At 40.1% G+C, this 26,178-nt stretch overlaps 1 protein-coding gene across 1 annotated transcript in view; it reads left to right on the forward strand.

Annotated features, from left to right (window-relative positions):
- The first annotated feature begins 4,925 nt into the window (after nt 1–4,925).
- The window catches only part of LOC115469741 (intersectin-1-like), a 67,020-nt gene continuing 45,767 nt past the window's right edge, over nt 4,926–26,178 (forward strand). The window contains exon 1 of the mRNA XM_030202527.1: nt 4,926–4,976. Within this exon, the coding sequence (XP_030058387.1) occupies nt 4,926–4,976 (51 nt within the window). The remainder of the gene's footprint in view (nt 4,977–26,178) is intronic.

The raw sequence follows: 26,178 nt of genomic DNA on the forward strand, positions 1-26,178 counted from the left end.
AGTCAACCAGTTTCCAATCCAGTTCACCACTTTGGGTCCTAAGTTCAGCCCTCTCAGATTATTTCTAAGTCTTCTGTGAGAGACCATATCAAAGGCTTTCCTGAAATCCAAGCAGATCACATCTATCGCACGTCCTTCATCCAGTTCTTTGGTCACCCAGTCGAAGAAATCAATCAGATTTGTTTGGAAGGATTTTCCTTTGGTTCGGATCCTGTAACCCGTTGGCTTCTAAAAAGTCAACTATCTTTTCCTTCAGCAGTGATTCCATTATTTTTTCCTACCACCGACGTGAGGCTTACCAGCCTGTAGTTTCCTACTTCTTCCCTGTCTCCGCTTTTGTGAAGAGGGACCACATCAGCTCATCTCCAATTTCGCGGAACCTCTCCCGTTTCTAAAGATCTATTAAATAAATCCTTAAGAGGCTTGGCCAGGACTTCTCTGAGCTCCCTCAGTATCCTGGGATGTATCCCATCCAGCCCCATAGCTTTATTCACTTTCAAATTTTCAAGCCATTTATAAACTCTCACGTGAATGGCGCTATATACACTCCATTCACAGTTATATACTCAGCAGCTGACCGGGGTCCTTCTCTAGGATTTTCTTCCATGAACACCAAAGTGAAGTATTTGTTTAGCATGTTCACTTTATCCTCATCGCTCTCCACATAGTTATTCTGAGTATCTTTTAGTCTTGCAATTCCATTCCTATTTTTTCTCCTTTTCCCAATATATCTAAAAAAGGTTTTGTCACTTCTCTTTACATCTTTGGCCATTTTTTCTTCTGTCTGCACTTTTGCTAGCTGTATTTCCCTCCGCTTCTTTGAGTTTAATCCAGTAATCTTTTCCGTGATCCTCTCATTGCGTTCTTCTGTATTTCTTGAAGAAAGTCTCTCTTGCCCTTATTTTTTCAGCCACTTGTTTGGAGAATCATATAGGCTATCTGTTTCTCTTCTTTTTGTTTACTTTCCTTGCATAAAGATCAGTTGCCATATTTATAGGAGTTTTCAGCTCGGACCACTGCGCTTCCACTTTTCCAATTCCTATCCCTGCCATCAGCTCCTTCTTCAAGTATTTCCCCACTTTACCATTTGAAATCCAGTAGTTTGAGTTTTGTGTGTCCGCACTCTGCTTTTGCTGTTACATCAAATCGTATCGTGTGATGATCACTATTACCCAGGTGGGCACCCACACGGACATTGGAAACACTTCCTCCATTTGTAAGCACTAGATCCAACGTCAATCCTTCCTTCATGAGTTCCGTCACCAGTTGCCTGAGCAAGGCAGTTTGATAGGCATCCACAATCTCTCTACTTCTTTTTGATTCTGCCAATGGAACGTTCCAATCCACATCAGGCAAGTTGAAATCTCCCAACAATAGCACCTCCTCTTTCATACCAAGCTTATGAATATCTTCTATCAGGTACTTGTCCAGCTTCTCCATTTGTGCCGGAGGTCTGTAGCTAACACCCGTCTACTCACACTGACCACCCTTCAACATCTTCTGTCCTTCTGTGACTGTTCTCTTGTGCTTGACTGCTTAAATATTTTAAATTTAAATGCTTTACTTTTTGTCTATTAGATTGTAAGCTCTTTGAGCAGGGACTGTCTTTCTTCTGTGTTTGTACAGCGCTGCGTACACTTTGTAGCGCTCTAGAAATGTTAAATAGTAGTAGTAGTAGTAGTGCCGGAGGTCTGTAGCTAACACCCGTCTGGATACAAGTTCAATCTTCTCTTTCCAGGATGATCCTATTTCCCCTCCTCCTCTGCATGCCCCCTATACAGCTCAAACTTTATACTAAATGTATCAAGCACTTTTAAGAATTACCAATCAGCAACAAACAAACAAAAACACTGGAATAGTGCAAAACTGCCAAACATCCAAATCAAACCCCTCAGTTCTCACCCTGTGCCTCCTCCTTCTAGCTATTACTGATGCTCCAAAAACCATCCCCACATTTGTTGATAATATGGCCACTGATTTAATACAAAGCTGAAAGTCTACATCAACCACATAAATAACCCAATTTATCTTTAACTTTCTGTACTTCAGGTATCTCCACCACTCCCCAATGAGCTGCAACAAGCATTCTGGCTACTGTAAATGCAAGAAGCATTAATTTCTCTAACTTCTAAGGATGGCAATATAAAAAAAAAAAAAAAGGAACTGTCCCTTCCACACTTTCCCATCCTACAAACTTGAACATAATAAAGCCTCCAGAACACGTGTATGCCACAATATTTGTTTCACCAGTAGCAATCTAGCTTTCCATAAGACAAAGAGAGGGTAATTTTATAATAAGGGGCTATGCGTAAGCTAGTAGGTAGGTGGGCGTCTACTTGTCTTTATAAAATACTAGCATATGTGACAGAGAACACACCTTGAATGTAGGCACTATCAATTACACCTGCCCAAGAGCTGGTGTAAATAGCGGGACTTACTTTACACATGTTTTTCACATTTCATTTTTAGTTAATATACAGCCAATCAAAAAGGACATCTAATATACTGCCAGTCAAAAAGGGATATCTAAATGGTTCACATAAAAACACAGAAAGGGGGCCTAATTTACAAATTTTAAAATATAAGGGAAGGGGAAAAGAGGGAAATTAACTACTCTGTCACAAGAAGAGAGAAGACAAGACCCTGAAATATCTCTGAAACCAGGGGTCACATGGAAAGTAATGTTATGACAATGAGTTTCAGATTACAGAAAGGCTTTGGTGAAAAAATAAGCTTTAAGTAAGGCTTTAAACCTTACAAGAGATTTGTCTAAATGTAAATTAAGAGGAATAGAATTCCAAAGAGAGGGTACTATTATGAAAAAATATAATGTATATGCTGAATGGGAATACATTTGAAGATAGGAGGGGGTGATAAGTATTGCTGAGATTAATGTAGGGTCCTTGCTGGGGAGTAGGAAATAAGAAAACGATAAATAAATTGAAATGTAAGAAGAATGATCTTAAACTGAATTCAGTAATTAACAGGAATCCAATGTTCATTCTTGAGTAGAGGGGTGAATGTGAAATTTTGAAGCACCATTAATGTATTTGCAGTATTCTGGACAGTGCATTTTTTTCTAGCATAAAAGGTGCCGGTACTCAAATGCCAGGCCACCCTTCAGGGGTGGTGTGATCACTGAGGGACCCACCCCACAATAGCCAGGCCCCCCCTGCAACCAGTCACAGAATCTGTGGAAAGGCAGAATTGGTGTCTAGAGCCTGAGCTTTTTCATTAAAACTTGGGGTCCATGGGTCAATTTTAGCAGACAATGGAAAAGGTGCCAGTACTCAGTACCCCCTCAAAAAAGCCCTGATTCTGGATCAGTTGAAGATGGGAAATTTGGTACTAAGAAATTCCAGACAGAATTGAGTTGCAATAGTCAATACTTGATAAAACTAGTAAATGAACCAACAACTGGAGAGAAGGGGTGTCAAAAAAGGAATGCACCAAGTGAATCTGCCTTAAGGAAAAGAAGGATTTCTTAACCATCATTGAAATGTGAGAGGAAAAAATTAATAGATTTTCAATAATTATTCCCAGAATACGAATCTCTTCCATAAGTAAAACTTGGTGTCTTGTATTTTAGGGAGGGTCAAAGGAAGAGGAGACCCTGAGAGAGAGAAAAAAAAACATTGCAACACTTTTAGATGGGTTAAGCTTTAATTTATTTTGGGCAATCCCAGTCTGTGATTTTGTATAAATATAACCTGAAAAGTTATATTTTGTAAGTTAGAACAAAACCAGGATAATGGTATACTAGTAATATATCAAGATTCTCCAGGAGATGAAGGAGAATAGTGTGGTCAACCAGATCAAATACAGTACTTAAATCAAGTAAAATTAGTAAGGGCAATAACAGCATATACATAGTGGAAAAGTATGGACAGAAACCTGTTTGACAGTGGTGTAGTGCATTTGATTTTTCCAGAAAAAATGATACTTGAGCAACTGCTCTTTCAGTGAGTTTGGATAAGAATGAAAGCTGGGAAATAGAACGATAATGCAATGGATTAGATGAGTCATCTTGAGAATTCTTCAGGTGGGGATAAATTATACCTAATTTCCTTTATATTTATTTATTTTTAAACCCCACCAGATTGAAGACTTGTGATCATTATGATGTGAAGCTGGGGAATATATGTGTCAATAATCTACTTCAAAAGGTAGTTTGTAATAGGATCAGTAGGGGCTGTTGAAGAATTAGATGAAGAAACCAATTTTTAGATCTCAGTAAGGGCATTTGAAATTAGATAGAGTACCAAAGGAAATAGTAGATCTTTCTGAGTGGAAGAGGTGAGCATGTATTGGAAGAAGAACTCACAATTGAAGATTGTATATCTAAGATCTTTTGCTCAAAAGCTAGTGCAAGTTCATTTGCTGTAATGATGAGGAAGTTGATTTACTTTATAAGTTGTTTGTGATATTATGTAAGATTTTAAAAAGTCGAGATGGATTGGGGTCTTTACAAAGAAGATTAGAAAAATAATTGCATTTTGCAAGACATATAGATTGTCTGTAGTGGACGCAGAGGCTTTGAAAGTAGATAGATCGTCAGGTAACATTTACACCAGTCATTCGTAATATATCTGCTTTTTAAGTAATCTCAAGCCATGGCAGTGCCATGGATGAGTTTGGTGGGGGTGTAACTGAATTGTTTGGATAGGAGCAGTTTTCTTGAGGGCAGTGGATAGTGTAGAATCCCAAAATGACGTCATCGGACGGAAATGTACGTGTAGCTGAATAGCTCTGAAGGGGCACCTAATTCCCTCCATATCTGAGCAATCCCCCAGAGTTTTTCAATCCACCTACCCAATAGAGTTAGCTATGGCAACTCGGAAACATCTTTGCAATTTTAGTACAATTCTACTAGAACAGAAAACCGGTGCTCTCAGGCAGGCAAGCAGACTGTGGAGCTCTCAAAGATGGCAGTGGAGCAGATTGACTTGGAAGAGGAAGACTCGGCAGTCAACACAGTTGGAGATGGAGTGGTTACAAAACGTGATGGCACGCTGGTTTAAAGCTCTAAAGTGTGAAATGAAAGCGGTACAGAGTGAGGTGCAGGCGGTATTAGCAGAGGTATAACAACTGAATGGGTAGATGAGATATTGCAGAGGAACTATCCCTTAAAGTGGTCAAAAGAGGGGGGATATGTTATTTAAGAGTGCATCTTGCTAGGGATTTTTCCCTTCTATATAAAAGAAACTATGAGAAAATGCTACAGCAGATTAGGGTAGATTTGGGAAATGTAAAGGATTCTGGCTGTCATGGTGGGGACGTAGTGTGGTCGTTAAAATGAATATTTTGCCCAGATTATTGTTTTTATTCCAGACTTTACCTTTGGAAGTTCCTAAGTTGGTGCTTATTAAAGTACAGTGGGATATTGATATTTTTATTTGGGGAGGGAAACCACCATGGCTCGCTAAACAACTCGTAGCAGAGTACAGAGTTAGGAGGGAGGGCTGTCCCCAACTTAGTGTTGTATTATTGGGCTTCCCAATTGTGACAGTTGTTAGAGTGGGTGATTAACGTGAATAAAGTAAGTGTGCTATCACTTCCCTGCTTTCCCTTTGCAGGATTTGTTATGGGTTTCAGGTGGGGGGAAGGCCATGGGGTTCAGATTGCTAGTCCTTTCATGAGGCATTTGTTGCATATTTGGTGCAAGGTACGGGTACGTTTTGGAGGAATAAATAGGATATCATCATTGGCCATAATTCATTATGAATCATTATTTGCAGTGGGGAGAGAAAGGGGTATTATTTTCTAGATGGGAGCTTGGGGGGTTGACACGATTTAGGCAATTTTTGGATGTAGGGGAAATGCATTCCTTTGAAGATAAAAAAGAGATGTATCATTTTTCCCCTAGGGACATCTTTACATATCTGCAGGTAAAACATTTTATAGCTTCTCAAAATTGGTTGAGAGATGATCCTGAAAATAGGGAGCATCTCGAAAACCTGTGGGTAGTGATGGGGAAATCGAATGGCCCCATTTCCATTCTATATAGATTTTTAAATGGGAAGGATTTTCAAAAATGCAGGTTTATGTTACAATGGGAGAGGAATTTGGGGAAGAATTGGGCAAAAGTATTTGGGAAGGGTGTTTCACAAGGTAAATAAAGCTTCAATTTGTGTACTTAACAAAGAAAATGCATCTAAGATGACCACCAAATGGTATTACACTCCAGCTAGATTAAAGAAGATGTTCCCATCTACTACTTCAGTTATGTTGGAGGAATGTTGTTCCATATATGGTTGTCATGTGATATAATACAAAGTTTTTGGAAAATGATGACACAATTAATGGCGCAAACTTTAGGCACTTTTTCTATATAAAAGTGGAGTTTTTTAGACATGATTAAAAGGAGCCCTCTTTGTAAATGAAAGCACATCTTTCAAATTGGGGTGTCTCTGATTCGTACTGAGGTCTTTTTCTCCACTAATTTGTTAGTAAATAATATTTAACTCTCCAGATACAGAATAAATTGTTGTAGAATTTCTATTTAGTTCTGAACAAACTTTAGGCTCCCCATTTCCTTGTGAGCCAAAATTTTGCTTGTTGAGTTTGGGTAACCAGAAGGGGATAAATGGCAAACTAGAGTTAAGATGATATGTCTTGCAGCAGCACAATAGAAGCTATGGTGTATGACTGGGCATCACGATTACGAGTGATTCATGATCTGGAACAATTAACAGATCATCATCATGGCCATTTTGATCCTAATAGGAAATAATAGACAAAATTAGCTGATATGTTATCCCATGTGTGAAAATGTAAATTAGTACTTATGGGGGGGGGGGGGTGGAGGGGGGTTCTTTATATAGTTCTTAGCGTCCATTGAAGAATCACTGTTGGCTGTTGAATGCAGTGCCTTTCTTCATTTTCTGGATTCTTAATCTCTTGGGGGGGGTGAGTTGGTAAAGAAGTTTGAGTTGGGGGGGGGGGGGGGTGGGAGAGTTTCATTTTCTGGAGGGGTATGAGGGGAGTTGTATGTATCCATTTATACGAAATGTGTTATTTTCTGGTTTTGTACTTTATACTATAAAACTCTGAATAAAAATTAGAAAGTTAAAAAAAAATATCTGGAGTGATATCTTTCATTCTTCTCACATCCTTAAGACAGAATTGTACAGTGTGAGAAGTAAGGGCTGGTAGAGGATAAAAATAATAAAGAAAATGATGATCAGACCAATGAATAGGAAGATGGGAGGATTGGTAACCTAGTAGTGGAAAACGAAGTAATGATAAGATCCAGAATATGCCCTGCTGAATGAGTGTGAGAGGTAACTTGTGAATCAGATTGGAATCTTAAAAAATGGAAATCCATTGCCAGTTGATTGTTAATATCAGAGAAATGAATGTTAAAATCTCAAGAATTATTAAAGATGAGGGATCAGTTAGAAGAGGACAGACAACATCAAGAAAAGCCTGCAGCGATAGATGAGTAACAGGTGGGGGTAGATAGATAAGAAAAATAAGCAAAGGAACTGATTGAATACAGAAAGATTATCCTTCACAAATGAGGGAGGAATAGGCATAAGTATATAAGTAATGCCACACTGGGAAAAGACCAAAGGTCCATCGAGCCCAGCATCCTGTCCATGACAGCGGCCAATCCTGGCCAAGGGCACCTGGCAAGCTTCCCAAACGTACAAACACTCTACATATGTTATTCCTGGAATTGTGGATTTTTCCCAAGTCCATTTAGTAGTGGTTTATGGACTCGTCCTTTAAGAAACCGTCTAACCCCTTTTTAAACTCTGTCAAGCTAACCGCCTTCACCACATTCTCCGGCAACGAATTCCAGAGTCTAATTATGCATTGTGTGAAGAAACATTTTCTCCAATTTGTTTTAAATTTACTACACTGTAGTTTCATCGCATGTAATTGAATAAGTCCTGGAACAGAAGAAGGCTGCAAGACCACCTTCACTTGTATAAGGTCTATTAAATAAAATAAAACTGTAACGGTGGGGGGGGGGGGGGGGGGGAGACTGTTCCAAACAAAGTGTATCTGAGTCAGTCAACAAGATTTCTGTGAGGCAGAGGAGATGTAACTTATGGTCAACCAGAAGGTCATGGATAAGATGATTTTTCCAGTGTACTGAAGCTGGGGAAGAAGAGGAGGAGGGAGATAAAAACCGGAAGAGAAGGGTACAGACAGTAGAAAGCATGGATTTACCTCCTCAAAATGAGATGGATGAATATAACAAGATCTTCTGCCCCACAGGGTTGGGATAGTCATGTAGATAAAGGTATTTCATAATCTGTGTATTTGTTAATTCCAATCACTATGTGCCCAAACTCTGCCCCTGTGCACACCCACTGGCAAAGTACATGGCATCATGTTATGGTTATGGTATTTACTTTTATGTCAGTGTTTTATAAAAGGTCATTTACACATGTATGTGACCACTTAAGCATAGAATTGGCTTTATAAAACCAAAACTCCAGAATGTCTAAATTAATTTATTTTATGACTGCCCTAGCCACCTGGATCTTATAATCAAAGATTTCACATTGTGAAGACCCAAATTTCAACAGTGATCTGACTTGGAACAGGTGCAAATTATTGTTGGCAAAAATCCAATAATTATCAGAGCAAGGTCTATGCAGAACAGATTATCAATGTGCAGCTCCAACTAGCAGTGGTTGAATGTTAGCCATTCCCCACATATACACACACACACATAAAAAGGAATCTCTTCTTTACACATCTACCACAGATGAATTACAAAATGGCATGCTAAGAACAGAAGTTTCCATTTATTGGAAATGTTTACATAGCTCCATTATAGCATCTCTGTCTCTCCTCTCCTCTGGATATGCATATTTATATTCTTAATTGTCATCTCATATGGCTTTTGGTATAGACCCTATTTTTGATTGTTTTCCTGTGGTCTATCTCTACCCTATCGCTATTCTTTCTGAATTACATCCTCGATAACTGAGCACAGTATTCTAGGTGAGACCTCACTAACAATCTGTGCAAATCATCATCTCCATTTTTCCTGTTTGTCTCTCCCTGTTTATCCCAGTATTCATCTGCATCTGATCACTATCGTATCGCACTGTTTTGCTACTGAGTCGTGATCACCCAAAGGTCCAGGTCCTAGTCATTGCACATCAGCTTCTCAATCCCCATCAACTACTGCTTCCTCTAACTTCTATACTCCAAATTCATGACCATTTCGTCAGCTTTCTTAGATCACTTCTAATTCAGGATCAAGGTTGGATTGAGCTTCGACAGCGGCTCCAGTAGTTGGGAAGTAGGACCGGTGATAGGCAGACCTCTACGATCTGTGCCCCAAAATTGGCAGGGAGAAACAGAAATAAAGTATACCAGTATTTAACCATGAAGAATTGGAACCTGTGCAGAATACCAGATTCAACTCTGGCCACCTTGATAGGCAGACTGGATGGACCATGCCCATCTTCATCTGCCAACATTTTTACTATGTTTACTACTATGTTAATTCCATCTGCTTTTTCAGAGGTGTTTGCTTTATTGCAGATTTTAGTGTCATCTGCAAAAAGGCAAACTTTTTCTTTTGTCCTCGCCAGAATATCATTCACAATGATAATGAACAGAATTGGCCCCAGCCATAAGAACCAACTTTTCAGAATGACTGGGGCAACTAAATGCAATACAAATCACTCCTCCCCGGACACAGTAAGGGAGGTTGCTTAATATTAGGGGTGCTTAGTACCCACTGCACCTACAGAGCTGACATGTAGGGAACATTCCACTAATCACCTTTCTCTCTGCAGCATGCTACTACTCCCTACCAACTATCAGTCATCCAGTCTACTAACTTGAGGCCCATCTCAACCAACCCCAAGGTAGTTCCGTTTATTATTGAGCCTTCTGTGTGGTTCCGTATGAAAAGCTTTGCTGAAATTCAAGTGAACCACATTCAGAGCACCCCCTTGATCTAAGAGATACAAATACATCTCACACATAGGGCTGGCCTTACCTAGGCACCAGAGTTTGGAGGATAGAGGTAGGGGGTGGGGCAGAAAATAGCCAATGCAGCTGGCCAGGATCCTGCATGCTCCACCAGCTGAAGAGTCTGCTGGGGCAGGTGGGGCAAAGGGAGCCTGTGCTGTAGCTCCCACCCACGTTTTCTCCTCTTCCGCAAGGCCGACTGCACAAGCACATTCAAAACATGTCATGACAGGGCTGATCTCTTGTATCACATTTTGAATGTTCTTATGGAGCCAGCGTTAAGAAAGAGGAAGAAAAGCAGCAAGTAAGTCACAATTATTGGGACAGGACAAGTCCAAGGCCAATTTGTCTAGGTTACCCAATAATCTTGTACTGGCCATGCTTACTCTTCCTGATATGAAATATGTATAGTATCCAAGTTGAGTAAAGTAGTCAACACTTGTGATAAAAGAACATTCTAAGTAAATTTTGAATAGTAGCTGTTTGTGATATCGTAGACCAGTGATCTCCAACCTTTTTCATGTAAAGGACCGCAATGTGAATACGTGAAAGCTCTAAGGGCCACCAAAATATTTCAAGATTACACATATAAGCCTACACTAGTTAAATACTAATGAATTTGTAAACTGCCTTACAGTCCGGGTATTAAACATAAATACTCATATTGATTCTACAACACTTCAAGGATATATTTTTAAAACTCACTTTATTTTGGCTTGTCAATGTCACAAATATTATAAATGAGACACCTGAGTAACACACTTAAGAGAAATTGTTTGCAATTACTATATCAAGTGATTTTTAAACGGGAAATATTGATTCTACAACACAGATAGGATATATTTAAATTTACTTAATAGTCAGCTGTGGCAAATATCATTAATGAAATACCCTTGTCTGCATATTGCTTACCAGCACAGCATAATGAGGGCCACATGTTGGAGATCACTGTCATAGATCATATGAACCATTCAGACCCCAGTATATACTGTAAGTTCTTAGTTTCTTCCAATCAAGCCTGTTCTTTGGAGTGTAGAGTAGTTTCATCCCTAGCAGATCAAGGCACAAGCATTTACAGAACTCAGTTGTCACCTATAACCAGAAACCCAAGTACAGAAATGATCTAAATATAAATGCTGCATAGCGATGAACAAACAGAACAGATAATATGCATTTTTTTTGTTTTTATTTGTTAGCCTTTGTTTCTATGCTGGAGAAAATGAAAAATAGAAAATTTTCACTTATTTTTATGGAAAATTCACAGAGGCTAACTTGTATGGGAAAAATATCAAGAAAATGGGAAGAGTAAATGAAAAATTTGTCCTTTGTTATAATGATTATAACACAACTACTAGTTACTGTCAAGTCATACTATAAGATACCCTTCTGGATTAACACCCCTGCTACAGTGGTTCTCAAACTGGGGAGCTTGTGATATTTGGTTTGAGATAACTTTGATTACTGATTGTACCATGGTTTTGTTTTTTTTTGAGGGGAGGCACATTACTAAAAGTATTAGAGAGGGACTGGCTTGGTGGTTCATGGGAGAGTGCTCTGCGCTGCCTTGTGGAAAATCTGTATTCAGCGCTCAGATTGGGCTTGTGCTCCTTGGGCTAGATAGGGCTGTGAAAAGCTGCAAAGGTAGTGTTTTCAAGCCCTGGGAGGAAGGATTCTTAGCCATCACTTAGCAGCAAGCCCTAGTGGCCAGACCTAGAGTACACATTAGTTTCCAGAGATAGCGATATTTTATTGCTTCTGTCCAAGGTCTTTAGCACTGTTGAAAGAGCATTGTAAAAAGAGAGGGGTTGTTATGAAGCTTCATAGTGTAGTACAGTGTTTCCCAAGTCTGGTCCTGGGGTACCCCTCGCCAGTCAGGTTTTCAGGATATCCACAATGAATATGTATGAGATTTGCATATAATGGAGGCAGTGTAATCAAATCAAGTTCATGCATATTCATTATAGATATCCTGATAGCCTGACTGGCAAGAGGTACTCCAGTACTGGACTTGGGTAACACTGGTATAGTAGCCCCATAGAGGTCAGTTCTTACAGAGCTTGAAGATTGAGGCAGGAGGAAATTACCAGGCCAAAAATGTATAAAGGAGAGGAAAATAGTGGGGAGGCAAAACATAAAAACACTGTCCTAGTGTACCTAGCATAATCATCTAAGACTTAGTTTCCAAATAATTTTAATATATAAAAATAAAAATCAATAAACAAATTGTTACCTTTTAATTAAATTATAGTTGACTGCTTTTTCAGAGACTATCCATCTGATTCTATAAAAGTTGACAAAATTGTGCATGCAAATTTAGGCGCACTCCCAATTTGTGCATGCAGTTTAATAGAATAATGAGCCAATTATCAATAATTGGCTTTTTAAAAAGCAATTATTGGCACTAATTAGTTTTAATTTGGACTTATGTGTGAAAATTTAAGATCTGTGCCTAAAATGTACACGACATGCTGCCTGAAAAGGGGGGCACAGAAATGGAAGGGTCATGGGCAGATCGTGGCATGGTTTTGAGTTACACACATAATTATAGAATAATGGTTCTCTGCGTATAAATTAATGCCTATGTTTACTAAGCAGTGCTATGGGTGCGTTAGCGTTTTTATTGCTTTGAGAAGAAATTAGCGTTGGAAGCAAAAATACATAGTAAAAACTTTTTTAGATACATTAAAAGCAGGAAACCGGCCAAAGAGTCGGTTGGGCCGCTGGACGAAAATGGTGTTAAAGGGGCGATCAAGGAGGACAAAGCCATAGCGGAGAAATTAAATGAATTCTTTGCTTCGGTCTTCACCGAGGAGGATTTGGGGGGGACACCGGTGCCGGAAAGAATATTTGAAGCGGGGGAGTCGGAGAAACTAAACAAATTCTCTGTAACCTTGGAGGATGTAATGGGTCAGTTCAGCAAGCTGAAGAGTAGTAAATCACCGGGACCTGATGGTATTCATCCCAGAGTATTAATAGAACTAAAAAATGAACTTGCGGAGCTACTGTTAGAAATATGCAATCTGTCCCTAAAATCGAGTGTAATACCGGAAGACTGGAGGGTAGCCAATGTTACTCCGATTTTTAAGAAAGGTTCCAGAGGAGATCCGGGAAATTATAGACCGGTGAGTCTGACGTCGGTGCCTGGCAAGATGGTGGAGGCTATTATTAAGAATAAAATTGCAGAGCATATACAAAAACATGGACTGATGAGACAAAGTCAGCACGGATTTAGTGAAGGGAAGTCTTGCCTCACCAATCTAATGCATTTTTTTGAGGGGGTAAGCAAACATGTGGACAATGGGGAGCCGGTTGATATTGTATATCTGGATTTTCAGAAGGCGTTTGACAAAGTGCCGCACGAAAGACTCCTGAAGAAATTGCAGAGTCATGGAATCGGAGGTAGGGTATTATTATGGATTAAGAACTGGTTGAAAGATAGGAAGCAGAGAGTAGGATTGCGTGGCCAGTATTCTCAGTGGAGGAGGGTAGTTAGTGGGGTCCCGCAGGGGTCTGTGCTGGGTCCGTTGCTTTTTAATGTATTTATAAATGACCTAGAGATGGGAATAACTAGTGAGGTAATTAAATTCGCCGATGACACAAAATTATTCAGGGTCGTCAAGTCGCAGGAGGAATGTGAACGATTACAGGAGGACCTTGCGAGACTGGGAGAATGGGCGTGCAAGTGGCAGATGAAGTTCAATGTTGACAAGTGCAAAGTGATGCATGTGGGTAAGAGGAACCCGAATTATAGCTACGTCTTGCAAGGTTCCGCGTTAGGAGTTACGGATCAAGAAAGGGATCTGGGTGTCGTCGTCGATGATACGCTGAAACCTTCTGCTCAGTGTGCTGCTGCGGCTAGGAAAGCGAATAGAATGTTGGGTGTTATTAAGAAGGGTATGGAGTCCAGGTGTGCGGATGTTATAATGCCGTTGTATCGCTCCATGGTGCGACCGCACCTGGAGTATTGTGTTCAGTACTGGTCTCCGTATCTCAAAAAAGATATAGTAGAATTGGAAAAGGTACAGCGAAGGGCGACGAAAATGATAGTGGGGATGGGACGACTTTCCTATGAAGAGAGGCTGAGAAGGCTAGGGCTTTTCAGCTTGGAGAAGAGACGGCTGAGGGGAGATATGATAGAAGTGTATAAAATAATGAGTGGAATGGATCGGGTGGATGTGAAGCGACTGTTCACGCTATCCAAAAATACTAGGACTAGAGGGCATGAGTTGAAGCTACAGTGTGGTAAATTTAAAACGAATCGGAGAAAATTTTTCTTCACCCAACGTGTAATTAGACTCTGGAATTCATTGCCGGAGAACGTGGTACGGGCGGTTAGCTTGACGGAGTTTAAAAAGGGGTTAGATAGATTCCTAAAGGACAAGTCCATAGACCGCTATTAAATGGACTGGAAAAATTCCTCATTTTTAGGTATAACTTGTCTGGAATGTTTTTACGTTTGGGGAGCGTGCCAGGTGCCCTTGACCTGGATTGGCCACTGTCGGTGACAGGATGCTGGGCTAGATGGACCTTTGGTCTTTCCCAGTATGGCACTACTTATGTACTTATGTACTTATAAATGGTTTACTTGCATTAAACGTTAACACGCCCATAGAAATGTATAGGCACGTTAGCATTTTACGCACCTTAAATTTATAGGCGCATTAAAAACACTAACCCACCTTAGTAAACATACCCCTCAGGCATGGAAGAGAATACTCGGGCTATACCATGGGTATGGAATTCGCTCCTTAAGAAGCCTGAAACGAAACAGAAATTTTCTGTAGAGCATGCCCAGCCGTAGTGGTCTTCAAAAGCCCAGATAAGTACCGTTGAAATTATAGTAGAAAATCTACATAATTCATTGGAGCAAGTAAAACAAAGTAAAATCTATATTTATAAACTTGGAGGTTTTTTTAAGACTAATGAGGAGCTCATGCGCAGTCCACAAGGGAGAACTTCCCTGTAAGTAGTGGATATAGGCATTCAGTGGTTCACAGTTCAAAGGAACAGAGAACGTTGAACATCTGAAGTCTTTTTTTCCTCCACCACTGAGAGAGAAACTTGCTTATTTAGAAATAGAACTTGAGTTTATTTAGCAAGTGCCATACTAAGTTTGACCTGTTTTATAAAGGCAACATATGCGCCTGTGTCCGTTTATAAAATGCCTCCCCAAAAGCTCCTGCACAAAGTAACATAGGCTGCCAAGACATGAATACATTTGTTTGTGTATGTACAAATATCAATTAGCACACCAATGGCACATATTCAGGCTCATTTTCAAAGCACTTAGCCTCCCAAAGTTCCATAGAAACCAATGGAACTTAGCCTCCCAAAGTGCTTTGAAAATATGCCTAATTGTATAAAATCTGGGATACAAGCCAATCTCATTCCACTCCTCATTTCTCTACTTCTGGGAACACCTACACCAATGCTGTATAAAGGAGCTGTGTTTTCTGAGTGCCTACTTTTATGCTCATGAATCCCTAGGCAATTTTAGAAACACCTGTTTGAACATATAAAATTCTGTGTTACGCTCAAGTCACTTATAATGTTATGTCCTTGTTCTCTCCACTGTTTGATAGTGATGACTCAGTGGGATTGAAGAATAACACTATGAACTTGCAAGATGTAATGCAGCAAATTGTAACAAATCGCCAGGACTAGATGGTATACACCACAGAGTTTTGAAATAATTCAGAAATAAAATTGCACCCTATAACTAGTCGTTTGCAATTGACCATTAAAATCAGATTCAGGACCTGAGGATTGGAAGGTAGCCAATGTAATGTCAGTCTTTATAAAGAGCTCTAGATGCAATCCAGGAATCTACAGATTTGTGAACCTGATGTTGGTGTCAGGCAAAATGATAGAAACTCTGTTGAAAAACAAATCTAAAGGTCATAGGGATATATATGGCATGGAGGAGTCTTGTCTTATCAATCTGTTAGGTTTTTTTGAAGTTGATAATAAAGACACATTTGAGCTGGTTGATTTAAGGTCATTTTAAAAGCATCTACGTGTGAAAAAGAAGAATGATTTCAGAAACCCACTATTTTCACATGTTGATGGCTGGAGTGCAGAGAGATGAGGTGGTGAGGTTTGGGCATAGAATTGTCAGGAAATCATGACAATTCTCCAATCAATCCAAGTATCAAAGGTGTCTTCTAAACAATTATAATGTGCTGCTTATTAACAATAATGGGAGAAAATATTGTTCACCTCTTTATATACTGTATTTAGCTGTTTTATCCTTTTTGTGTTATCTTTTAAACCTATTATGTAAGCCGCATTGAGCCTGCTAATAAGCAGGAAAGCGCGGGGTATAAATGTTACAATACAATACAAAAACCTCAAAAGAGCTCCAGACTGAAACCGGCTCTAGAGCTATACACTCTTCATCATAGACATAAAAAAAACTACCATCAGATAACTATTCAATATATAAAGTGAAAAATCAGCTACTTAAGTTCAAAATATAAAAGAAAGCCCTCTTCTCACGTTGTATAAAGACAGGCCTATGACTAACAGTGGCTAGCATTTTGCTTAAGCTGCTTCAGGGCCCATGGACTGAACTGAAAAAAAAAGAAAAGGTAAAAGTATATCAAAACTTGTATCGTTCAACAAACACAGCCATCTTTGCAATATGCTTTCTTAATCAACGTTGTGCTCCAAATCTACTGGCTGGCACCACTAGAGGCTTACACAGTCTGATAAAAATGGCTTCACCTACTGTACACCGCCTTGAGTAAATTCCTTCAAAAAGGCGGTAAATAAATCCTAATAAATAAATAGTGACATCAGATGCCACCAAACCAAACTGCCAATCGGAAAAACCTTTTAGCAGTATCAGAACATGTTCAATAAAAATGGCACCATTCAGTTCTGGCATTTAGCCCCACTGGTTCTAGCATTTTCAAACAAAAGATCCATCTTTGTTCTTGCTGCAGCAAGAGCTTACAGCAGTCTCCCCCTCTTGGCAATCCATAATGCAGACACCACAATCAATCAAAACAGTGGTGCTATTGTACACAATGTGCAGCTAAAGGTAGTAATTTTCTGGCCCCAAAAGTATATTACAATGGGAATACACGTGTAGTTTAATACATTTCCACACCAGCTTTTACACCTGCTCTGAAACATGCACAAGTGCCAGTGACCTGATTGTTTGGACCTGGGGTCTCCACCAGTGATTCAAGGATTAATTGTTCTAATCTCTACGTTGTCTTAACACCAGGGCTTTTTTTGAGAGGGTACTTAGGGGTACTGAGTACCGGCACCTTTTCTATTGTCTGCTAAAGTTGCCCATGGTCCCCAAGGTTTAATGAAAGAGCTCAGGCTCTACACACCAATTCTGCCTTGTCATAGATTCTTTGACTAGTTGCAGGGGGCCTGGCTATTATGGGGTGGGTCCCTCAGTGATCACCCCACCCCTAAAGGGTGGCCTAGCATTTGAGTACCGGCACTGGAAAAAATGTACTGCTTAACACCACCTTAGAAATTCAGTATAAAGATTTATATTACTGGGCTCCTTAATTTACTCCTCCTCTATATGCAGCTTTTCGAAATCCAATACTGACAAATACTTGTGTACATTTCAAAATTAGTGCCTACACACGTAGATGCTAGTGCTCAGATGTGCAAAATCTCAAATGATGCCACTCTTTTTCTGCACGTTTAGGTTTCTAAAATCAATGGTCCAGTTGTATATGCTGACAAATATACATGCACTTTTGCACATACACATTTTATAAAAGGCTCCATGTTCAGCAGAGCCTTTTGAAGAATACTGTGGGAAATATGAATGTCCCAGCCTGGGCATACCATTTCCTACATAGAGTTTTCAGAAGATGTTTGACAAAGTCCCTCATGAGAGACTCCTGGTTAACCCCACATGGAATGGCCCTCACCCCCGTTCCCCATATTGTCCCCCTGAGATCAAAAGTACACCTATTCTATGTTTTGCATTCATCTCAATCCTGAGTTTTAAAATTAATTCCTACCTAACACTGAACCCACAAGGCTTTATGCCATCCCATCCCATCAAGGGTCTTATATTTCACAGGATTCTACACAGATTACAAAAGAGTTAGACCTCGATAGTTGAGGGAATTACAAAATAAACTTATACATCACTACTAGAGTCAAACATCAATTAGAAAAAAAATATATTTTAAGAGATTTCCTGAACAATGAATAAGAAGACTAAGTTGCCTGGGAAAGCTGTTCCACAACCTAGCACCATAAAAAGAATAGAACAGCTCAACCTGCTTCTTATACTTAACTCCTTTCAAGTGCTCTACATCAAGTGCACTCCATCAAATTGTACTTTAATATCACAGACCTAAAAAACGTAGGTTTTGCTGCTATCCTAAACCGACTCAATTATTGTAACTTCTTTTACCATGGGTTCCCACAGCAGTCTACATAGGCTCCAGCTCATCCACAGCTCAGCAGCAAGACCAGTGGAGTAGCACAGGGTGAGTAGGGGCCCACCAACTTTGGGCTCAGGCCCACTCAAAATTAGCATACCGTTGCTGTGGCAGGGGTTTTCCCCAAACCCCATCAACTGAAGACCTCCTCCTCCAACGGCCAGAACTCTTTCCAAGCTTAGCAACAGTGGCAGCTCAAAGACATAGCTGCTGGCTGCCAAGCTTGCCACTGGAGAAGGATGTCTTCAGCTGGGGATCCCCACCAGCTCATATATACTGTATTTTATATGTATTTTATGTTGGGGGGAGAGGCACGGGGGAGGGGGGAAACAGAATAGAGAAAATTTCATGCCCACCCATTTTAGCCTCAAGCTCAACCACAATTAACTGTCTGGCATGTTGTGTTCCTTAGTACACTCAATCATATGCCTCCTGAAAGCGCCTTCCATTTCACTTCTGTATTGGCGTTTTGTCCCTATCCTCTTACATCCTCAATATACCACCATCCCAACTCTCACTGGGAACATAACCGCAGGTAAAATTTCTTGCCTCCATTCCCTCTGTCTCTTATTCCTCATCAACTTCGGGTCTTACTGGAATTGTTAGTAATCTCCTCAAACTAAGTTGTTTTAATATACGTTCTCTGTGTAATAATTTGTTTATTTAGTCTCAGAGGTCTTATACTATCTTCCTCATTGGATATATTGTATATGATTAAAACATGGCTTACATATTCTCATGCGGCCTCAACTGTTCTTGTCTCCCCAATTATCGATTCCATTCTTTCATTCATGTAGGCAGAAGAGATGATAGTCTAGCCTTCATCTTTTCTAACCACATGGAGATTCGCATTCTCAGCTCCCAGCACCATCCTTGCTTTGAATTATTTTAGAGCTGCATTTTGATTAAATTTGTAATTGCAATGAATCACGCAATTAAAGGTATGTTATTTATTTAAAATTTTTTCCCACTGCAAATCTTGTGATTACTACTACTACTACTACTATTTGACATTGCGCTACTAGGTTACGCAGCGCTGTACAATCTGGGCAAGTCACATAACCCTCTGTTGCCCAGAGTCACAAGGAGCTGCAGTAGGAAAAAAAAACCAACATACCTTTTAATCAAAATGTAGCCCTAAATAAATTAAAGAATAAAAGTGATGAAAAGTTAAGAAATACAAATTAGAAATTGAGGGGCCCTTTTACTATGCTGCTATAGAGTTACCACAGCAATGGCGCACAGCGATCTAGTGGTAGTTCTGGCCACCAGCGTGCACCATTTCCTTCTCGCAAATATTTTTTGTTTTGCACGAGCAGCAGGGGCGCACCCGACAGTAATTGGGCAACAGTACGCATTGCCCAGTTCTTCTGGGCTGCCACGGGAGCCCCTACCACCTCCTAAATAGGAGGCAGTAAGGGATCCACCAGGAAATGGCTACCAGCAAATGTTTCACTTACCACACAGTTAAGAATGAGAAGGGGAGATATCCTTGAAGCAGCCATACGGCAAAACATGCCGTTACGTTGAACAATACTTTCCCCTGGGAAATACTTCATGAAAGCTAAGTATCATTTATGACACTATCAGGCTTATTTTTGAAAGCAAAGGGCGCCCATCTTTCGACACAAATCGGAAGATGGGCATCCTTCTCCCAGGGTCGCCCAAATCGCATAATCGAAAGCCGATTTTGGGTGTCCTCAACTGCTTTCCGTCGCGGGGATGACAAAAGTTCACGGGGGCGTGTCAGAAGCATAGCAAAGGCGGGACTGGGGTGTGCTTAACACATGGGCGTCCTCGGCCGATAATGGAAAAAGGAAGAGTGTCCCTGACGAGCACGTGGCCAACTTTACTTGGTCCATTTTTCTTGCGACCAAGCCTCAAAAAGGTGCCTGAATTGATCAGATGACCACCAGAGGGAATTGGAGATGACCTCGCCTTACTCCCCCAGTGGTCACTAACACCCTCCCACCCTAAAAAAAAAAACTTTAAAAATATTTTTTGCCAGCCTCAAATGTCATACCCAGCTCCCTGACAGCAGTATGCATGTCCCTGGAGCAGTTTTAGTGGGTGCAGTGCACTTCAGGCAGGCAGACCCAGGCCCATCCCCCCTACCTGTTACACTTGTGGAAAATGTGAGCCCTTCAAAACCCACCACACACCCACTGTACCCACTTGTAGGTGCCCCCCTTCACCCCTTAGGGCTATGGTAGTGTTGTACAGTTGTGGGGAGTGGGTTTTGGGGAGGGGGTTGGGGGCTCAGCACCCAAGGTAAGGGAGCTATGCACCTGGGAGCAATTTCTGAAGTCCACTGCAGTGCCCTGGGTGCCTGGTTGGTGTCCTGGCATGTGAGGGGGACCAGTACACTACGAATGCTGGCTGCTTCCATGACCAAAGGGCTTGGATTTGGTCGTTTCTGAGATGGGTGTCCTCGGTTTCCATTATCGCTGAAAACCAGGGACGACCATCTCCAAGGATGACCTAAATGTTGAGATTTGGGCATCCCCAACCGTATTATCGAAACAAAAGATGGATGCCCATCTTGTTTCAATAATATGGGTTTCCCCGCCCCTTCGCAAGGACGTCCTGCGAGGACGCCCTCAGGAAAACTTGGGCGCCCCGTTTGATTATGCCCCTCCACATGGCTATAAGATGAGTTAGGAATTAAAGAGGAGAACAACACCTAGTGTTAACGGTGTAATAAGTAGAAACTACCTTAAAAATTAAAACTTTTCTAAAAATTAAAAAACATTTGTGGAGACCAGTGAGGACTGGAATGTGGGGACTAGAGAATATCCCATCATTTCATTAAACTGAGGTCTCCACAGGATTTTATCAGGATAGAAGTCAGAACTGTTTAAAATATATAATACTGCTATTGGACTTGGGTTAAAATATAGAGCCACAAGGGAGTTCACTTACCACATGGCTATTTCCTGTCCCAGCTGGAATTTTCCTTTTACCGGGCGGTGGTAAAAGGGGACCTCAGCACACAACAAATCCACATGCCAACGCCACAACAGGGCCCCTTTTACTGCCACTTAGTAAAAGGTGTCCTAAGAATCTAAAAGAGCATACAGAATAACTATAAACAGCTTACAGTTTTCACAGACTACTTCAAAAATGCAACCCTAAATAGTTTACATTTAGGATACTAGGCATACATCAATTGGAGGTCCTTTTAATATACCAAACTTCCCCTGTATCCCTAATCTGTATACAAGAGATCTATGATTTCTTGTCTACTCGGGTCTTATCTTCTAAATCTTTTATTCTTCATGGTGATTTAAATATGCATTTTAGTGACTTTACTGATCCTGTTAGCCATGACTGTGATACTTTTCTCTCTGATCTTGGAATCTCTCAGCTTATTACCTTCCCTACTCTTCAAGCCGGACATATCCTTAATATACTAATTCTCCCTATAGCTCACTCTTCCACTATCAGTAGTCTTTCTTCCACTTCTCTTCCCTGGCTTCATTGGCATCATGATTTTCCTCCTTCTCCACCCTCATCCTCCAATCCAATTAGCTTTAGAAACAAATTCTTACCATTGATCATTTTATTGAATGTGCTGCTATCTTTCTGAATAATTTTTTGCCATCTTAACTCTTAATGAACAGGTCTCTTGCTGGAATTCCTCTCTTCATGCTACCTTGAATAAGGTCACTCCCATTCAGAGTATTATACCTTCTGCTTCAAAAAGGAAATCTCAGCCTTGGTTTCATTCTGGCCTCACTCTCCTCAGACATAAAGTTTGAAAGGCTGAACACAAGTGGCAATCTCATCCTTCTCCATCTTCTCGATCAAAAAGTTTTATGACTTTTACTTTTTGAGATTAGCATTGCTAAATGGAAATATTTTTCTTCCTTCTTCAGGCAGGACACTAATCCTTCTTGTCTATTGACCTTTGCGGAAATAAACTCTACCAGCACTTTACATCACAATTTTGCAAGTAGTTTCTATGACAAAATCCAGACAGTTCATGCAAGTTTTCTGCCGGTAACATCACCTACTCTCTTCATTCCACCCACTGACCTGAATCCTCCAGCAAATCCCACTCTTTCCACCTCTCTGTCTTGTATTGATCTCCCATCAGTTATACAAATTGCTAGAATAGTCAGGGGTCTGGATCCATCATCTCCTTTCACTGATCAGTTGCCAGGTTTCATGCTCAAATGGCTCTTGGATCCTCTTCTGCCTCTTCTGCTTTCTATGATTACCACTAGTCTTTCCCTGACAACTGGAAGCAAGCGGTTGTTTATCATCGCTGTAAAGACCCTACTGGTGATCTTTCATCAGTCTCTGACTTTCATCCTATTTCTGGCCTTTCCTTTCTAAGGTTGTAGATAAGGCCAATGCACTACATTGTCAAAGAGACAGGTTATCACCATTATTCCACTGAACATTCCCTGTTGGGACTTACCAATAGCATAAATTGATCCTTAGCAGTTGTTTCGATGCTCTTCTTATTTCTTTTAATCATACCGCAGCCTTTGATCTAGTACATCATTTAAAGTAACACATACCATGTAATGAGTTTATCTTGTTGGGCAGACTGGATGGACCATACAGGTCTTTATCTGCCATCATTTACCACGTTACTATAAAGGCAAGGACAAATCAAACTTGGGTATACATATAAAGTAACACATACCATGTAAATTCTTCTTCAGCAATTAGTGGATCTAAACATTCATGGCATTGCACTGTCTTGGTGTCTGTCTTATCTCACTAACCAGTCATTTCTTGTTCATTGTTCTCCTGGTTCCTCAGTCACTAAATCACTTGACTCTGGTGTATATTCTCAGCCCTATTCTCTTTAATATCTTTCTCTCATTGCTTGCTCTATTAATACAGACTCTTACAGATTTACTTTATTTATGCTGGTGGTGTTCATCTTTTGGTCCATTAGAATCTTCTTCCCCTGACAGTGTGATTACAATATTTCTCATTTAAACAAAATTGCTGTTTGGCTCTGTGCAAACCACATGACATTAAGTCAGAGGCTATTATTTTTTGATGCACTCACCTGCCCCATCTTTCATGTCACCTATGATTCATGGTGTAGCCATTCCGTATAAGGAGTCAGTGAAGATCCTACTTGTTACTCTTGACACTTCATTAACCTCTTGTAGACACATCTCTACTGTGGTTAGTAAAGGTTTTTTCACCCTGCGACAAAGTTGGGTTGGCTGGATTTGTCATCTTTGCAAATTCTGCTGCTATCATTAGTTATATCAAAAATTGGCTTACCATCTACTCAACTCGAGACGTCTGATCATCCAGAATAGCGCCACAAAACTATTATAGGAAAGAAAAAAAAATTGATCATGTCACCCCTGTGTTGATTTCAGAGCATTGGTTGCCACTTTCTTCTAGCATTGTTTATAAATATTTAATTATTGCACATCAGGTTATATAAAGTGGTATACCATCTTTTCTTTTTAGTTTTTTCATCCCATATAGTCTCTCTCATACCCTTAGATCTTCTACTCAGCATCTTCTCACTGTGCTTACTCATTGCCATATGTGACTTGACACCATTCGTCACTCCTGTTTCAGCATTGTTGCACTGTTCCTCTGGAATTCACTTCCTATTTTCCTTAGGAATTGTGGCATTCCTGTTTTGCTGTTGTTTAATTGCCTTTGCACATTGTGAACTGGTTTGGTTTGATTACAAGGAAAACTGTGTATCAGTGAAAATAAACGATAAACGGTTAGGGCAGAAATCTGTTATCTGAGATTTAAGGGGTACTTGGAAAGCTTATCTTTTCAAACAAGCATTTCAGCAAGCTTAGCCTTTCCTCATATAAGTGCCCTACTCTTAACTGTTTGTAAGGCTCTCCTAATAGTATAGCCTTCCCTTTATCTATCACCATCTCATCTCAGTCAGCAGCCAGACACTGCCACAAATGTCTTTCTATCCATGTGATTTTTCCCTTCCACATACAATGATATTAAAAAAAAACATATCAAGGTAATTAAACTCTGTCCCTTCATGTGTTTCCCCCTTTGTTTTTAATGATTTTTTTCCCAGTCTTTTTTCAAGTTATAATGCAGTTTTTCCAAATCACTGTCTTTATACCTTTATACCTTTCAGGAAATCTAGACGCCCCTATTTGACTGACTGTACATTTGTCCTTTACATTGTAAGCTCCTTTGAGCAGGGACTGTCTTTCTATGTTAAATTGTACAGCGCTGCGTAACCCTAGTAGCACTTTAGAAATGTCAAGTAGTAGTAGTAGTAGTAGTAATTGTTATTGCATAATTTTCCCATCTCCCCTTTTTTAGATTTGTTAACTGCTTAGATGTATTTTATGTGATTTTGTGGTATATCAAACAAAAAAATTATACTTAAAACTTGGCTATGCCACTGAGTAAGACTCCTCCAGAAGCTACACTGGTTACCAGTAACCTTTCAAATCCAATACAAAATCCTTCTCCTAATTCAAAAGGGGATACATGACTACACTATAATCTCCAGCCTGCTTACACCCAATGCACCATTTCACATGTCAGAGTCCCGATATGAGAAACAGCTTGCCCTTCATTCAGCATCCTCCTGCCGATTAGAATGTACAAGGAGAATGTGCTTCTCATATGCGTTGACCCACAATCATGGAACTCTGTCCCCTCTGACTAGGGAAAGAAACAAACTGAGCTAGATTTAAGACCCTTTTAAAGACTTAACGCTTTATCTTGTCGTACAGTGACACTTGAGACCTTAGGCATACATGAGAACCCCACTGCACAATGGAATACCCCTAAGTGGTTCATCTTTCTAATTCTCCCACTGTTCTTTCTCACCTTCCCTTCCTTGTACTCTGTCAACAGATCTACTCTTATTAATATGTTTGTAAAGATTCTTGTATTCTCTGTCCCATTTTGTATAGTGTGTACATGCTTTATTATTTAGCTTGTGGTAGAAAGGTATTTATTTATTTTAGAAATGTATATCCTACATTATCTAACATTTTAAACAGGTTCTGACCAAATTCTATAAATAGCGCCATAACAATAGTGCACTAAGCGCTATTCTACAAACGGCACTCAAAATGCACTTAGGGCTAGATCTATATATGGCGCTAAAAATCATTGTAAAAAGCACTATTCTGTAAACTGTGCTTAAAGTTAGGTGTGGTTTATAGAATAGCACTTACGCCCAGAGGTCATTTGCACCAATGAAAATGTGATGTAAATGCCTGCGCCTAAGTTTGTGCATGGAGTGACCATATTCTATAATCCACATGTAACTCAAACCACATCCTTGATCCGCCCCAAAATGCAAATGAGCCTGCATTTCCCGCACCCCCTTTTTGGGGGCCGTGCGTAAAATTTAGGTGTAGATCCTGTGCCTAAATTTACACCCGTAAGTTCTAGTTAAATTAATTAGTGCCAATAATTGCTTGTTAAAAAGACAATTATTGGCACTAATTGGCTCATTATGTAAGTACATTACGTTTTGCAAATTGGACACATGCCCAAATTTACACGTACGATTTTTATAGTATTCAGGGGTTAGCACCTAACTTTAGATGCCGATCCCCCTTATTCTATAATAGCGTGCATAAATTGTAGGAAGGGCCCCTGATCCGCCTATGACCCTCCCATGGCATGCCATTTATGTGCATATCCCCATGACTAAAAATGCACACAGAAATTCAAGTAATGCCAATTAGTGCCAATATTGATTATTAGCATCCAATTATCGGCACTAATTGGCTTATTATTCATTACATTACAAGTGCAAATTGGGTACGTGCCCAAATATGCACACACAATTTAAGCACCATTTATA

This window comes from Microcaecilia unicolor, chromosome 4 (assembly GCF_901765095.1).
Source record: "Microcaecilia unicolor chromosome 4, aMicUni1.1, whole genome shotgun sequence".
Lineage (NCBI taxonomy): Eukaryota > Metazoa > Chordata > Amphibia > Gymnophiona > Siphonopidae > Microcaecilia > Microcaecilia unicolor.